The sequence below is a fragment of the Nelumbo lutea genome, chromosome 2 (genome assembly GCF_056320005.1).
Source record: "Nelumbo lutea isolate HS-2025 chromosome 2, American lotus-T2T, whole genome shotgun sequence".
In the NCBI taxonomy this organism is placed as follows: domain Eukaryota; kingdom Viridiplantae; phylum Streptophyta; class Magnoliopsida; order Proteales; family Nelumbonaceae; genus Nelumbo; species Nelumbo lutea.
The window spans coordinates 15451556-15469291 of record NC_142685.1 but is presented as its reverse complement, the minus strand read 5'-3'; the positions used below and the strand labels follow the sequence as shown (position 1 = coordinate 15469291).

The 17736-nt window shown below is 37.6% G+C and overlaps 1 protein-coding gene across 1 annotated transcript; it reads left to right on the top strand.

Annotated features, from left to right (window-relative positions):
* The first annotated feature begins 624 nt into the window (after positions 1-624).
* LOC148868785 (CASP-like protein 5B2) lies at positions 625-12984 on the top strand. The gene is made up of 4 exons (XM_088969253.1): positions 625-753; positions 896-1340; positions 7876-8008; positions 12644-12984. The coding sequence occupies exons 2-4, from the start codon at positions 1210-1212 to the stop codon at positions 12842-12844; spliced, it is 465 nt and encodes a 154-aa protein (XP_088825379.1). The 5' UTR covers positions 625-753; positions 896-1209; the 3' UTR covers positions 12845-12984.
* The last annotated feature ends 4752 nt before the right edge of the window (positions 12985-17736 follow it).

Here is a 17736-nt window from a genome sequence, read left to right as displayed (position 1 = left end):
ACCGCCACCTCTACTTACGAGTTACGACGCCTGCTAGTCTACCACGTCACCTCGTTTGACTGGTGCTGGTGCAATTTGGTTGGGCTTATCACGGTTGGTCCATTTCATTAAACTCAATTTAATTAAAATAGGCCAGGCCAGATGAGAAGATCAAAGAAGATGATTGGGCCACCCAAGTACCCAACTCGATCAGAACCCGATGTGTTAACTGTTAAGGCGGCAGTTTCTAGGCTGGTACTCATGTGTGGCTCTGATTTTTTTGAACTGGACACGTGGCAGCATGGAGTACTTGATCATCAATATCAGCCAATGAGCCAAGAGAGATTTTTTCAGTTTTGTCAAAACCAAACAGGGAGCATTCATTTCTTTTCAGTTGAGTTTCAGTTGTGTCCGAAAAGTGAAAAGACAGAAACATTCTTTTTTTTTTTTTTCTTTTTCTCCATTTATGGAAAAAGTTTTTTAGATTGGACGGCCAGGATTTAGTAGATATTGGGTCTTATCAAGATCGAGGAGTGGCCCACAGGATCGACAACAAAAGAGTGGGGATATGGACTGTAATTTCAAGAAAAAGCGAGGTCATAGGAAAACCTACATGGACGCGTAGCAACTTTAATCGGTACCCGTGAGGCCGTGACCTTTTTTTTTTTTTTTTTATAAACAAAAAGGCTTGGATAAAATAGACGGATCAAAACCTGATACTCGCGGATCCAGCAAGGTTCCAACGACAAGAACACAGACAGTCAGGAAGAAAAAGTAAGTATGAAGGTTAAAATGATAAAAGAAATCCACGTACGACGAATTCTCAGACGATTAAACTGCTCCAACTCCATTGTTTTTTCTTCAATTAACTATTCATTGTATAATATTTAATCCTCAAAGCTCCTGCGAATCTCAGATTATAGGGTTTCTTGAAGAGCCAGTCGATTCGGTAAGACTGATCTTCTCTCAAAGAGGAAGAAAGCGTGCAAAACCCAGTATCCGGAGCTCTTCGATCGTCAGAAGACTCAAATTGAAACCTTGGAGCTTGATCCTGTGTAAATCTAGTAGTTGAGACTAGAAGGATTTTCTGTCACTTTTTTCCCTGAATTGGTTGAAATCGCATGAAAAATGGAGGAGGTTTGGAGGGTGCTCCATTCATGGGGAGATTTTGAAATCTAGGGTTCCTACAGGGCCCTTTGTTTCGGGAAAGGGCCCTAGGAGCAGAGAGAAATGAAGGATTTGTTTGGGAGCCCTGGCACTGTGAGTGGGCTTCTTCTGAGAGTAGGACAATGCCTGTTTGCTGCTGCGTCCATTGGGGCGATGGTCTCTGCCTTTGGCTTTTCTAACTATACCGCTTTCTGGTATTTTTCTTTGCTCCCATTTCATCTCTTTTAAACGTTATTTTCCCATTTATGTGCTATCCTATATTCTTTCCCTGTATTTCTAAATGTTATTTTGGAAGAATGCTTTACAGAAAATAAGATTTTGTGAATTTATGTATCTATTCTGTTCACTTATCTGATCAATGCTAGGTAGATGAGCTTGGTGTATATAGACTTTAGAATGCCATATTTCTTATCTTTTCATTTATTTCATAAGATATTTAAGTTGCTCTTCATGGAAAGTATAAACTTGTTTCTATTCTATCTTGCTTTACTTTTTTTTTATAACTATTTCAATCTTGCTTTTCTTGTTTATTTCTACTTAAACTACTGATCGATATATTACGTGTCGGTTGCTGTTTGTTCAGTTTATGGACCATTCGTGTTTGAACCATTTTTGAACATTCTACCTGCTGTCACAGTGTGCAGTAAAATTTCCCGTTTCAGATCGATTTGTAAATTTAAACGTCTTGCAGCAAGGTCCAGAGTACTTTAGTGGAAATACACTTGTTATTATTTTTCTATTTTTATACTGTAGTATTGATAAATATGTTCTTATGTTTAGTCGAAAATGCTTCAAATTTAGTCTTGTCCAACCATATGAAACACATTGACATGGACTGCTACTAGTTGAAAACAACTTTACCCTCTTCCATTGTCTACCTTTGAGTCCTTGATCTCTATATTGGTTCCAACCGGTTTTCCACTTAAGCCAAAGGGAAGTATGATGTCCAAAACAACTTTAGATGGGATAAGTTTACCTTGTAATTGTTTTATTTATGATGAGTTTAGCTAAACTGATAGCCTGACCAGATTATTTGGGGCATTTTCTTACCCACTTGTCCTTGCTACATGTGGAAGGAGATCCATACTTCCACATACAAAAACTGATACAGATTTTCCCATCCTGACATAAAGATGGTGAAATTTAATGACATTGTCTATGATAAGCACAACCTTGGACATTTGTTTCTCACAAGGAAACTGGACCAAGTTTACTTTTTTGTGCCTAGTAAGTGATGCTTATCAAATGATTATTTTAATTCTATATTGGTTTTTTCCTATTCCCATTATGTGAAGGCCATTCTGCTTTATATTTTCTTTATATCAAGCTCTGACAACAATTTCAAAAATAATCACTGTTAAAGGTACCTGTTAAACCTATGGGAGATTTTTTTTTTCTTTTTTTTTTTGCAAGAAAAGAAACCAAACCCTTCATTATGAGATAATGAGCCCTTATAAATATCCAAAAGAGTTAAATAATGGCAACGGGAATGTGATAAACTTGGAAGCATGGGCTGTTGATTGGGGCTGCAGAGTTGGTAAACTCCCAACAAAGTATTTGGGTTGGGTATGCCTCTGGGTGAAAACTATAAATCCAATTCCATTTGGGAGCCAGTCATTGAAAAAGTGGATAGAAAGTTGGCCTCTTGGAAGACCAAATGCTTATCAAAAGGGGGCAAAGTCACACTAATTAGAAGTGTATTATCTTCCCTTCCCGTTTATTACTTGTCTTTATTCCCAATTTCGGAAAATAGGGCTGCTGTGTTAAAAAAAAAAAAGATGAGAGACTTCCTGTGGAAGGAGTCAAAATACCATCTGGTGGGTTGGAAGAAAATTTGTTGTTCTAGAGCAAATGGGGGGTTTGGGAATCAGGTCAGTAAAAGAGGTCAACAATGCTTTGTTAGGGAAGTGGTTTTGGAGATTTAATGAGCAACCAGATAGTCTGTGGAGGAGGTTAATTGTATCTAAGTATGGTTCCAGCAGCTGGGAGTGGGAGACAGAAGAAGTAAGATCATCTTATGGGTGTTCAGTTTGGAAGGCTATACAGAATTAATTCTCAGTTTATGAAGGGTATAAAATATGAAGTTGGCAATGGTCAGAGAGTGTTATTTTGGAAGGATTATTGATGTGGGAATGGTCAATTAAGGGTTCTATTCCTCAACCTGTTCGAGATAGCTACCAATAAGGATGCATCAGTGGCAGATTAACCAGAGAAGCAAAATCGGCTTTGTATATGGAACCCCAATTCCGGAGGAATCTAAGTGATTGTGAGGTGGCGTCTTTGGTCAGTTTGCTCCAGGTTCTTTATGACTCTGGAGCAGCTGGAGTAGGGGAAGACAAAAGAAAATGGTTATTTGAGAAATCAGGAACATTCCAAACTGCCTTTTTTTTTGGCCTGTGGTGCTGGATAAGATCCTAACTAAGGTCAATTTAGTTAGAAGAGGTATGGAGGTGGCAGATATGGCTTGCACACTTTGCAATGGTTGCATGGAATCTTCTAGTCATTCGTAACTTCATTGCGATTTCACCTATAGGATTTGGACAAGACTGCTGAGTTGGTTTGTGATTAATATGTGTTTCCCGGCTGATGTGAAGGGATTCATTCTTGGTATGTGAGTGAATTAAGCAGGGCTGGAAAATTAGCTCGGAAAATCCTCCCTTCAGCAGTCTTTTGGATAGTGTGGGGTGAAAGAAACAGCAGAATTTTGAAGAGAGACAAAGTACAAAAGAAGAGGTGTTTAAAAGGATCTCAGGAATGGTGCATTCCTGGCTGCAAATCACCCTTTATTCAAAAATAGACATTCATGTTCTTTTTTTTTATCAGCAACACAAAAATGATTTATTAATTATAAAAAGGAGTACAACAAGGAGTTGTGGGCAAGGAGCAAGCCCAAAATCACTTCCAATATTTACAAAACAGCCCAAAACATGGATTGTCTCTGAATTCCTTGTTTAGCTAACCCATCCGCTATGCTATTTACAGATCTCCTAATCCACTTTATTTGGATTATCATGTCTTTAGAAACCTGCTTGAAGTGCCTGAATTCATTCTTTAACTGCCAAATTACTCCTTCCCCCCCTTTTCAGCCACCCCACAACAATTTTGGAATCATGTTCTCTTTTTATCATGATTTGCTTTTTGTAAGAAGTTCATAACATTTTTGGTTTTGGGACTGTTTTTTGGCTATACAGGTTTATTTCCTCATGTACAGATTCTTTGTATAGGGGTTTGCATAGTTGTATAGTCTTAAGATTATCAATGAAATACTTCACCTTACAGTTAAAAAAAAAAAAAGGTTTGCTGCCCTTGGGAGAGATACTATTTCTATTATATTTACAAGCATTGTAAGCCAGTCCATGGGCAGCAGTATTAGCACTTCTACTTATGTCTTATATATACATTATCAAAAAAGGGTAGTAACTTTCTAGCTTTTTCAAAAAGATGTTTGACCTTCCAGTGCACTGGGATTGCTTCATTCACCATTTTTACAACAGTTGCAGCATCACAAAAAACCAGTAGCTTCTTGATCTTCAGACTTCCTCAATTCTCAATCCTTCAATGAGGGCCCACCATTTGGCTTGGTCAGCTGCAGTGGCATGAATTCTTCTGCTATCTGCATGAACAATTGTCAAATCTTTAGCAAGTATTATTTAACCAATGGCAGTTTCTCCTGTATTAGGCATGTAGGCTCCATCGACAAAAAGTAGATGGTCTGGTGAATCACATTGAAATAAAACATTGACAGTGACTTCTTTTATTTACAGTTGGATATGGGATCAGGTAAGACTGAGATAACTCCACCAATTGATATGGGTTTAATGCCTAATAAGGTTTTTCCGTGGGCTTTAGCATTACACATATATATCCCAAATCAGCCTGACAAGGATGGACATTTTGCCAGATCTGCAATTCTAAGATTGATTTTGGGCTGACTTATTGAAAAAAAAATCAAAATTAGCTGCAATTTGGTCCATTCACTTGATCATGGGCTTTTCTTGTAGTCAAATAAATAAATAAATAATGAAGACTAAAATCAAAAGATTTTATTAAATGAGAAAAAAGCATGGCAAGGAAGTTTTTTTTTTTTTAAAATAGTCCATAGCATGGAAATATTTCAATGTTGCTACTATGATCCACATAAATTGATCATAGGAATAATGTTATTGTTTTCTAGTGGATCATGGGAGTAATGCTTAAGCCTAGCAATTTAAGTTACTATCCACAACTTTAATCTAGTGGTCACAAAATGAGACAAAACACAGCATTCCTTTTCAATATAAGGGTTGAATGAGTGAAAGTTTTGTCCCCTTATAAATTGAAGCAAATGCGGCCTTAGGGACTTCATAATGAATGGATCTTTATTTATCATAGTTGGTGAAAAAGTATTGTTGTGAAACCAGTTTCCTCCCTTTTTTGTTTTCCTTCATTAAAAAAACCATTACTTTGATCTACTTAAATTTTTTTTTGGATCAGCAACAGAAATTTTATTAAATTAGAGTAAAGTTACAGATTTTAGGTAGCTTCGGCTACCCCTTACAATCTTAAGACAGAAACATTCAACAACAGAAAGCTGAGTTAAATTACAGTACAACCTAGAAACAATGCTCTCTGTAAACCCCTTGCTTAGCTAATTGATCTGCCAGGCAGTTGGCTGATCTTGGAATCCATTGAAATACCAGTTGCATCTCCCTTGACAGTCTTCTAAGCTTTTTAAGTTCATTCCTGAAGCACCAAGGAATCTTCTCATTTCTTTTCAGCCAGCTAATAATAACATGAGAGTCCCCTTCAACTATCAGTTTTCTTATCCCAATCTCCATAGCTTTTTGAACCCCCAAAACCACTGCCTTCATCTCGGTGGTTGTTGAATCCCCTACCCTGAGCGGTCCTGAGAATAGGCACAGAATAACTCCTTTCCCATCCCTTATCACTCCCCCAATTCCAGGACCTGGGTTGCCTATGCTGCTGCCATCAAAATTCAATTTGAAGAAGCCATTTACAGGTGGGTCCCAATCTCTTTGAATCTTCTTTCTTGAGGATGATGAAGCTGCAATTGTGCCCCACAACCTGATTTTGTCATCATGAGTAAAATCCGAAAGTAACTTCACTGTTTTGATCTACTTCAATATTGATTTACCTGTTTCGTAGTTTTCAAGGCGCCAAGGCAAGGCTAGGTGACCAAGGGGCGCCCAGGCCTTGCCTAGGTGATGAAAAAGAACTTAAGGAGCCCACCTAGCTTTCTTGTAACCAAGGGGCGCCCAGGTTTGTACATTAACCTACAAACCTCTAAACTAAATTTTCTACTTATGAATCTTGTAATCGTGCTTAAAGCATGCAACACAGAATATTAGAAATAGAAATTCAGACTTAAAAGAAGAACTGAAGAAGGCGTAGCCCCTGTGTTCGACCAAGAAAAAAAAAAGAACATAAGGAGAAAACAGGGAGGCAGAGCCCTGTTTTAGACCAAAAAAAGAAAAAGAACAAGGGGCTCCACTGCTGTTTTAGACCAAGAAAAACTAGGGAAACACTAAATAAAAGAAAATGAAAAGAACGGGGCAGAGCCCCTGTTTTAGATCATCAGTGAAGAGGAAAAAATGATGAAGAAACTCAGTGAAATGAAGAAGGGGGTGGAACCCCTGTTCCGGATTACCATCGAGGAGGACAAAAGTGCAGGGAAAAGGGTGAAAAGCTTGCAGGAAAATGAAGAAACAAAGGGGGCGGAGCCCCTGTTTGATTCCAAAAAAAATCATGCAAAAAACGTATGGAAAAGACAAAAAAAAGGAAGAACCAACAAAAAGGAAGAAAAAAAAAGGCTGAAAACGAAGAGGGTAGGAGGAAGAATAGGCGGACTGAAAACTGAGAAGAAGATGATGATTCATTTGACTACCTGGCATATTCGAAGTTGTTTAGACTTCTAGTTGGTTATGCAGCATTGCAGCTACAGTTGGAGTTGGACTGTGTGTGAAACATACCTGACTGGACAGCTCTCCCTCTTCTATTCAGTTCTGCCATGAAAATAAAAGCCTAAAAAGACAGCACTCTTCTTCTAATAAAAAGAGTGATAATGTGTGATAGGTTCTATTGTAATAACAAAAACTAACCAATAAAAACTATTTGCAGCAAAAGAAAAGTAAAAATGACCAATGTATTAAGGGATGTATTAATGTGTCTTGTATCTAGTCTAGGTGTGCGCCTTGGAGTTAAGCGCCCGCCTAGTCGCCTAGGCGTGCACCTTATACAAACTTTGCATGGTGTCTGGGCAAGGTGAAGTTTGAAAACCACCTAGTTGCCTAGGCGTTGGCTTGACAACTATGACCTGTTTATTGGAAGCTTGGAATCAGTGTTCGTGGACTCCTAAATCGATAAGAAGTTTTTGTTTAGGGCTGTAATTGGATTGGATGGAATTAAATCTGCATCCGATCAGATTATTAATTGGATGTGGATTGCAAAATCAGAATCCAATCCTTTTATGTAAACAAATAATCTGAATCCAAGATAATCGGATTGGATTTTGGACTTTCAGGGTCTGTTGACAGCCCTATCACATGGGTCTGAAAATGGGTCATGGGTGAAGAGGTAGAGAATGGATTCAATCATGTGGAACTTTCTTATTATAAGCTAAGTGCTATTCTAATGGATATACTACATGTTTCCTTTTGTACTATGTAATAATAAAATTTATATTTGTTTTTTATATGTAACCGCATTGATGTTAATGTAATTTGGATTCAGCTATTTAATTGCTTCAATGGGGCTTCAAGTACTGTGGAGTTTGGGACTTGCTTGTCTTGATGCTTATGCTTTGAGGATAAAGCGGGACCTTCGGAATCCTGTCTTAGTGAGCCTGTTTGTTGTTGGTGACTGGGTAAATTAGCTTTCTTTTGTTGAACTTCATAAGTATACAATTTACTCATACTTGGACATGAACAAGCATGAACATTGTAGCATGAATTTATTGGGAGCTATGCATACTTTGATACATGATGTGTTAAATATCATTTATGGAAGCTGACTTTCTGACACCACTTTATTCATTTTCAATTTTAACTTTATTTATTTAATCTACAATTCTTTTATTGCATCATTTGTTAATATATTTTTGGCTACTATGGCCTGCAATTAATTTTCTCAATAAAATTTTAAACAAAGCAGCAATATAGTTTCCTTCATACATGTGCTACTGCTTAATAGATTCTAGGCAAAAAAATATCATAATATCATTTTCAGATATTTATGGATAGGTTGCAACCAAGCAACCAAGGTTCAAATCTTGGAAACTGCCTCCTTGTATGTTATAGGGGGTAAGGCTGTGTACATCTGTCCCTCCCCATACCCTGCATTGGTGGGAGCCTCATGCACAGTGCACTGAGCTGTCCTTTATTATTTTCAGATATTTCTTATTGTTCCTTTTTATTTACTTATGAATCTTTCTAGGAACTGTACTGTGATCCACTCCCAAACGTTCATTATGATACTGTTTCACTTTCACATATTCTTTTCTTTTGCTATCTTATATTTCGTGTATTTGATGCATGATTTTCAGGAACTCTATCATGAATTCCTTGAAAAGTGTGTGTGCCATGGCATATGATATGTGCTTAATTTATCTAGAGTTACTTATTAATCCCCCTTTTCATTTTTCTATGTTTAGTGTACCACTTTTCAATTGTATGTCATGATGTCTTTATTTCTGAGCACTTTGCATGTGAAGATTTCATATTGGAGTAATAGTAGAGAGGTACAGCTTAGTGCTGATGGCCTCCAAATCTGTGGCAAAGATCAGTTTTTGCTAGTAGAGATTTAATGATTAAGTGTACCACTTTTCAATTGTATGTCATGATGTCTTATTTCTGAGCACTTTGCATGTGAAGATTTCATATTGGAGTAATAGTAGACAGGTACAGCTTAGAGCTGATGGCCTCCAAATCTGTGGCAAAGACCAGTTTTTGCTAGTAGAGATTTAATGATTAAAATCTGGAGGAGATGGCCGTATTTCATAATTATTGTATGTATATGTATGAATGTCTTCTGTTAGGTCCCAGAAACTTCGCACACAATTCTCAGACTCACAGCAGAATTCACACAACTCGAATATCAACAAAGAAACTGGTATTCATTCAGACGAAAAGAAGAACAGTAACAGTTGGTCGGTTCTTCGAGAGACTGCCGGCTCTCCCAAACACTCACCGTATTCTTCATTCCACCAAAGCCTATCTCCCCCATCCCCCAAAGCCCCTTCTTATACTCCTCTCACAGCATAACTGACTCCCTTAATAAATGCCCAGCTGGCCAAGTTATAAATGCCCATACTCTTCTTATTCCTAACTGAAGATGCCTCAAGACTCTCCCTATTCCCTCCAGCTATAATTGCCCCATGTTCAATTATTTCCCCCCTTAGCCGAAAGCTATCCTTTCCCCTTCCTGGCATACGTAAAGTTAATTGGGGGCCTATCAGTCTTAAAGTGTGTAATTCCTTTCTTTACACACATGAGCTCTCTTGGGATCGAGGGTATTCCCTTTGCCATGGAAGTGCATCCTTAAATCTGCAGAGCAGTTATGTCTTTCATTCTCTTGTTTGCCCAAGGGACTGCAGTCATACTGACATCGGAAGGCATGCTTCTTTCGGATAAATAATATCACATAGGCTTTGTTACTGCTTGGTTGCATAAATGTCCTACCTGGTGTTAGCTTTTTTGGAAACACACTTTATGTTGAATTTCCAGGACAAACTAATTAGCTATTTTCTTTTTTATTATTTTTCCTAATCAAACTCCTGGATGCCTTTCATTAGAGAAATTAAATCTCTTGCTTCTGGGGTGAGAATATCTCATTTACATAGATCAGGGCATCTGAAAAATCATTGGCTTAAAGCTTATCCAGGTTGGGAGTTGAAAGAGAAGAGATATATTTAGGTGACATCAATTTCCTTGGTCAAAGTATGGATAATGGATCTCATGAATATGGAATGCAAGGGTTCACAGATAATAGATTTGGGATATTTTTATGTGAAGACTGGGATTCTGGCCCATCTTTTGGGCCATTTATTTTCAGTTTTTTTATTTACATATCTCTTTAATCTCTTTTTAAGATTAATGAAGAGTTTCTGTTGCCAATAAGAAAGTTTCCTACCTATCTCCTTGAATATATATATTTTTTTTGATAAATATGAGTAATTTTATTGAAAGAGTATCAGAAATACATGCAGCCTAGGAAGAGGCATGGGATGTTACCTCCCCCAAGGACTGAATCATAAGCACTAAAACATGCCCAAACCTGAGAGACACATTACAAATTAGCCCAAAACAGATCACCCCTGGACACCCCTTGCTTGGCCAGAGAATCAGCCATTACATTTGCTGATCTGCTAACCCACTGGAACCTAACAGTCATATTTCTTGTCATCCATTTAACTTTCTTTACCAGATCCCTGTAGCCCCAACAAACTGTGTCTGGGCTATTCAGCCAGCTCAGTACTACCTTGGAGTCTCCTTCTACTAACAAATTGCTCACTCCTAATTGACTAGCCATCTGTATACCTTGTACCGCCGCTAGTAGCTCTGCCCTTACAGAATCACCTTCACCCACTGGTCCTGAGAAAAGAGACAACATATTGCTGTCTTTGTCTCTCAGAATCCCTCCAATTTCGGATGGCCCTGGGTTACCTTGGCAGCTACCATCAAGGTTCAATTTTACCACTCCATTCGGTGGGGGTTTCCATTCAACTTGTAATTTGTTCTTAGTGGAGACTGTAGAAGCCACTGCTTCCCAATTTCTCCTTGAGTCATCAAAGGAGAAATCTGCCAACAATTGTGAAGATTTCAGCCATGAAATTGTCTTTGTCAATATACATTCCTTGACTTCAGCAAGGCTTCTTTCCTTTTCTTGAAATATTCTAGCATTTCTCTCCTCCCATAAGATCCACAAGGTGGTGGCTCTGATACATTTTCACATTAACTTCCCCCTTTTTGTCAATCTCCCAAGAGCATTTGGAGTGAACAGCAGCTTTACTTCAGAGGGCAAGTTCCACCTGCACCCAAATATTGGCAGCAAAGGAGCACGATATCAGCAAATGGTTACAATCCTCACCCTTCACTTTACACATAAAACACCAATTTGGGGACAGACATAAACAAGGTTTCTTCTTTTGCAAGTTTTCCACAGTATTGATCTTACCATAATAGGCTTCCCAACAGAACACTGTTACTTTGGGGGGTATTAGCCTTGACCAAACCTCTTTAACAGGGAAGATCTGAGAGGAAGGGTTGGAGCAAAGGGCTTTAAAGAAAGATGCGCAAGCGAAAGAGCTAACCGGGTTTAGAGCCCAGACTTTTTTGTCCAGGTTGGTGGGGTTTAGGCACACTGAATCTAGAAGCAACAACAGCTCTGAGACAATGAAACTCTTCATCCCTTAACCCTCTCCGAAACCCAAAATCCCAATTTAAAGCCAAAGGCAAAACGGGGGGGGGAGGAACCAAGAAATGGGTTTCTTTTAAAGAGGGAGATGGAATAGAGAGAAGGGAAACGGTCTTTTAGGGGTTGAGTGCTCACCCAAGTATCTTCCCAAAAAAGAATAGAGTTTCCAGAACAAGCACCGTACCTTACAAACTTGAGAAATTTAGGGAGAATGCCAGAGATAGCCTTCCAAGGTGTTGTGAGCAAAGCCCTTCGAGATACCCCTGCATCCCAACCTGATTCAGAAAGTCATGGATACTTTTCACAACTTCATGCCACGACCTCTCCCTCTCCAGGGGCCACCTCCAAAGCCACTTACTTAAAAGAGGCTCATTCTTACTCACCACATTTCCTAAGCCTAGTCCTCCTTTCTTGCTCCGACTTGCCACCTCCCACTTAATCAAGTGACCTTTTTTCTCTTCACCAGGTTCCCATAGGAAGTCACTAAGCCTAGTCCTCCTTTTTGCTCCTTGAATATGTTGTTTTATACTCCTTTTTCCTACTGGTAACCAAGAAAATTATTAAGAATTGGAAAGAAGATAGAAGAGTACTCCAGCTTGAATAGGAAGACCAGACCAAAAGAAACAAAAAACAAGAGGAAAAAAAAGATCTCACAAAAGGTCAAAAAGCCAACATCCAGCTCTTACCAGAGAAATGACGATCAACCGTGCTACCCAGGAAGATGGGGATGCAACTTATACCTTCCAATCTCGTATGTAGTCATTGAATTAGTACATTGGAGTCCATCTAATGAGATATTCAAATTGGACGTCAAGGATCTACCTTCTGATAGTTTGTCATAATGACCAAGGACTTCAATGATTGGTTCATCCAACCTATGACCATCTGAGAGCTCTTCACCTCTAAACAATTTGATCCAAAGATGATCGAGTATTTTCTGCCTATCATGGTGCTGCAAATTGCCTCTGTGTTTAGATATTCCAGGATTAAGGTTGTGATAAAAACTGCGATTTCATTTTACATACTTCCTAAGCTTTTAGTATGAATTTGATTTATTAATTGGTAAAAAAATAAATTGACAATGCAGGTGACAGCCACTCTATCACTTGCAGCAGCATGCTCATCAGCAGGGGTTACAGTTCTTTATGCGAGGGACTTGAATTTTTGCAAGACACAACCTCTACTCCCTTGCAGTAGGTTCCAAATTTCTGTAGCACTAGCTTTTATCACCTGGGTCCTCATAGCCATATCCTCTTTGATTATGTTTTGGCTATTGGCCTCTGTTTGAATGACTCACTCTCTTTCCTCATCTCTTTTCCTCACAATTACTATAATCCTTTCCATGTAAAGCTTGCTACGTATGTAAGATACACTTGTTTCAAGCAAGGGCCAGAAAGTCTTGACACGGAATGACATTTATTGCATTAATAGATGTATCTTAGTCCCAGAACAACTATGAGGTCGCGTTACCTCTCAACATTTTCGCCATTGAACTCCATCAAAGGTCATATCCAGTGATAAATTGTAAGCATTCAAATCAGTTCTAAATACCTGTCCAACTAAACGTCAACCTAGGGCATTTTTTATGTGCCGAGTGACCACACTTGCACTTGAACCAGCACTCTTATGCTGCACCAAACTATTCAATATCTTTTTTTTATATTTTATTTAATATTAAATAAACGGGTTTCTTGCTCCTTATAACCTAGAGTTTTGATATCATGTAACGACTGGTAAAGGAATATGGACGTCTCTGGTGCAACGTTCATATGGCACCTTTTAGGTTGTGTTTGGTTTGATAGAAAATGCGAAAAACAGAAAGTTGAGGAAAATTCTTAAGAAAGTTCATAAAATCATTGAAAATTTTCCCTCAACGTTTTGTTTCTCTCTAATTTTCTATCAAACCAAACACGGCTGAATCCAAAGGATAGCAGCGTTATTTCCACCAAATCGATATTTTCCATCAAATCGATATCTGGTCTCATTATCACCAGAAGGACCAGAACCCAAATTATGATATATGTTCGATGAACAGGCACGGATTATTTATAGACCTCTATTTACATCATTTCCCACAACGTACTGCTATGGCGTTCTTTCTATGACGAACTCATCAGTTAAAATTGATTCAGATAACATGCGTGAAACAGCATAAAGCCATAAACAAACAATATTTAGGCACAGTTTGGAAAAAGTACACAGCTCAGTTTGAAAGGAGTAGAAATATAAATATGTAGAGTGCCAAACTTAATATTTTATATGTATTTATATTGTACATATTTGCATTTGTATTCCTTTTAAACTGAGACTAAAGGTAAATGAGCATCGCAGACACGATCATACAAATTCATAAGCTAGCATCAACTTTATCTGACCATTGAACACGTTAACATTATATAGAATAGTAACAGAGAACTAGTTTATTCTTGCATATGTAATATAAAAAATAACCAATTTGGTTAAAGCTCCTTCCTGCCTAGGAATGGCAATGGGGTGGGGCATCCCTTCTCTGTCCCCGCCCTCTAGCCAAAATCCTCTACCCTGTCTACCTGTCCCCAGTGGTGGAGCAGGACACCCCCTCTCCGTTGGGGATAATTTCTGAACTTGCCCCACCTCGAGGCAACCACCTAAAATTACATGCCAATTTGAAGGTGTTTTAAAAATAGGATTGTAGAAATTTAGGGCATTATAGCAATTAGACTATAGGAATTTAGGGATATTTTAGAAAGGGGATTATATGGGATCCTAGAGGTTTTAAGAATTCGAGAGAAATTTAGGGATATTTTTGAAATTAATATTAAATTTTAGGAAATTTTAATAATTTACCACTTGGTTTCGGGTGGGATCAGGGAATTATATGTAAGCCTCGTACCCATTTAAGATCAGGGAGAACCCACCCCATTCAGGGTGGGACTCCAATTGTATGAGGAAAATTGTCATCCCTATTTCTTGCCCTTAGTTGAGTTTATCCGTTTAACTATCTTAGACTTGGGAACCTTAGAGAAACAGGACGCATGGATAATGTAGTGTCAAAAGTTATAACTTTTGGGAAAACGGGATGTATTGTCATTCCACATACTGTTGGTAGGTTTTAAATTTTGACACAAAAAAGATTTACTTGTAACTATGTCAGAAAGTTCAGGGGAGGTGATTGTAATTACCAAACTTCAATAGAGATTTCAGCAACAATTAGAAACTTCAGCAATTTTGACACAATTACTTTTGGAGTGACACCTTATATTAGTCTATTACTACTGTCAACGTCGCCATTAGATGGCTACCGTTTGCTGGTAATTGTGAATATAAGCTGGGGTGAATGTCAAATGCCATATGAAAATAAACATAGATACATGGGCTGGGTCTAGTGGGCCATGGATCTGGATATACGACAGACCAACCACCAAATAATTGGTACTAGTCGGGTACATGAAAATTATCAATTGTTTATACAAAAATGATAAAATGTGAGCTTTATTGCAGGGTATATATTACAAAGGCCCTGTTTATTTTTTGGTAAGTTATTTACACAGGTAAATCTAATTATCTGGGTAAGTATTTTCTTGAGAAATACTGACCCGGGTAAACGTATTTATTCACGTTCTTTTATGTTTCAAGTAAATAAGGTAATGGCCATTTTAGTCATAAAAATCCATTATTAAAAGGGGTATTTTTGTCCCACTCAAGTGTTAGCAACTTTTCCACCCCTAGGTGGGAAAGTTATTTATCCACCTAGGAGATGGGTATCACTTACCCGGATAAGTGATACCCAGGAAAATAAACTTTCCCTGATCCCCACAAAAATCTGAAAAATGAACATAGGATTCTTGGTCAAGGAGAACCAAAATCCCATTGACCAACTTCCCCCCTCTCAAGATCCAGAAAAAGAACGCCCCCCCCCCCCAAAAAAAAAAGACAAGGATTTACGACTGTAAATATAGAAATATTTATTGAGTATCCACAGACCAGTTTCTGGGGGGTGGGGGTCTTAAACCTACAGAGTACAGAGCCAAATTATTAAGAGTTAGATGAATAAGCCATGTATATAGTTACAAGCAGAGCTCTTAATCGAATATGCTTTAGCTTTACTGAGAATCGTGGGTCCTCTTTAACTATTAATTAAACATAACTAATAACTTTTAAGTAGTTGTTTAACTTTTAACAACTTTTAAGTAGTTAAACATCTATGACTATTAATTAAACGTCAGAAACTAATTAAACATAACTTCATTTGACTCTTCTTTGGGTTTCAGTGAGGCAAAGGAGACTTGAAGAAGTATAATTAATGGAGGCATGCATTTCATTAAAACCCATGGGCGTGGGGCCTTTGTCTCCTGTAAAAGAAGGTGCCACCACAAGCCTGTCAATGGTGACGTGGGGGAAATAAGTAAGGAGAAGAAAAAGCACAATTCACGTGAAACAGTGAAAGAGATGCCCCCTCCATGTGCTGCAAATCGTTGGTGGGATCGGTGGATCATATTCTCTCTCACTCCTTCCGATCAACTTGCTAATCTTTCTCCGGGAGAGATAGACGTTGCTTAACAACCAGCTTCACAATTTCTTTCTTTTTTTTTCAGATTACTGTGATTATTAATTGTTTAAGTCTCAGTTTAGAAAGAGTATAAATACAAATATGTACAGTGCAAATACATATTTGTATTTGTACTCCTTCCAAACTGAGCCTTAAGAAACCGGCAACCATTGTTAAAGAAAAGGGACTATGCCAAAATGGTTATTCATGGTGAAAAAGTTGACTTGGGATTTGCTGCTGGCAACGATGTGTTTTAAGGCTTGCCACACTGCATAAAATCCTACTTAACCAATTAACAGTGAATAAGCCAGTGTTTCATACACACCACACAACATTCATGTGTTGGGAACACTGGCGTTTTCACCCATGATTGGTTATGTAGGCTTTTTAACTTTTAATATACAGCGTGGAAAGCAGCTGATCTAGGCTGGAAAAAAGTTGACCCAGGATTGGCTGAAGGCAGTCCGGATCTCAAACAATGTTCATCTTGTATTTAGAGGTGTCAATGGTATTAGAAAATCCAATTTTAAATTTGAGATTCGACATAATTGAATCAACTTCAGACAATTTGAGTATTACAACCAGTCGAATTTAAATATGACCTGATTCAATTTGTTTCAATAAATATTTAAATTTGATCAATTATTTAATTCTTATATATAATATACAAATTATTTAAATATTTTTATAATTAATAATTAAAATATATAAATAATTTATACATTTATATACTTTATATGAATAAAATACTTATTTTATCTATAAATTAATTACCTAAAATAATTAATTGATCAAATTTAAATCAAATCAAATATTCGGAAATTTAAATTTCAAATTCGAATTCAGTGTGTGAGTGAGGGTGGGGGAGTGGTATTGATTGATCAAAATCCCAATCTGAGAGTGGATGGGTATGATATTGGAAGATCTCCTGTTCGAGGGTTTGACCAATTAAAACTACCCCTGAACTTTCATGGGTTAGTACGCACCTTATGCAAGACACGAAAATGGCAGGTGTTTGTTACAAATTACAGATATCACCTTGTATTTAGGGATGGCAACTCTCAACCCCCTGAAAGCAGCCCTCCAAATTTCTAGATTCTAGCACATTGTTCCATGATCCAATAATGTTGTTAAGGGTGGAAGTAAAATTATTAAATTGCTCATTCAAGATGCTATGGGATGATAATAACAAATATAAAAAAAAGATCAAAATAACCATCCTAAAGCACAAATTCTTCTTAAGGCATTACCAGGATAAATTAGAGAGAAACATATGAGAGTTAGGCTTTTAGAAAAACTAAGTAAAAAAGATAAAATAGATTAATAAAATAATATAAAGGTAGTTTGGAGTTTTAGAAATGTTTAAGCCAATATTGTATCAAATTAACCCACAAAATATTAATGGTGGGACAAAGTGATGGTTGTTTGCTATAAAACAAAGTTGGAGGGGCTAAGTATCACTAACCCTAAGTACTGGGCGGCTGTCTATAGTTAACCTAATGTTTTTTATTTAATTTGTTCTTAATAAAAGTGTCAACTGTCCCTAAATAATAAAGCCCGGATGCATCACATCCATGTATGCGAAACACTCATAATTGTTTACTTAGCCTCTTGTACGCAAAAGTGAACAGCAGAATGGCAGATCCAGAGTG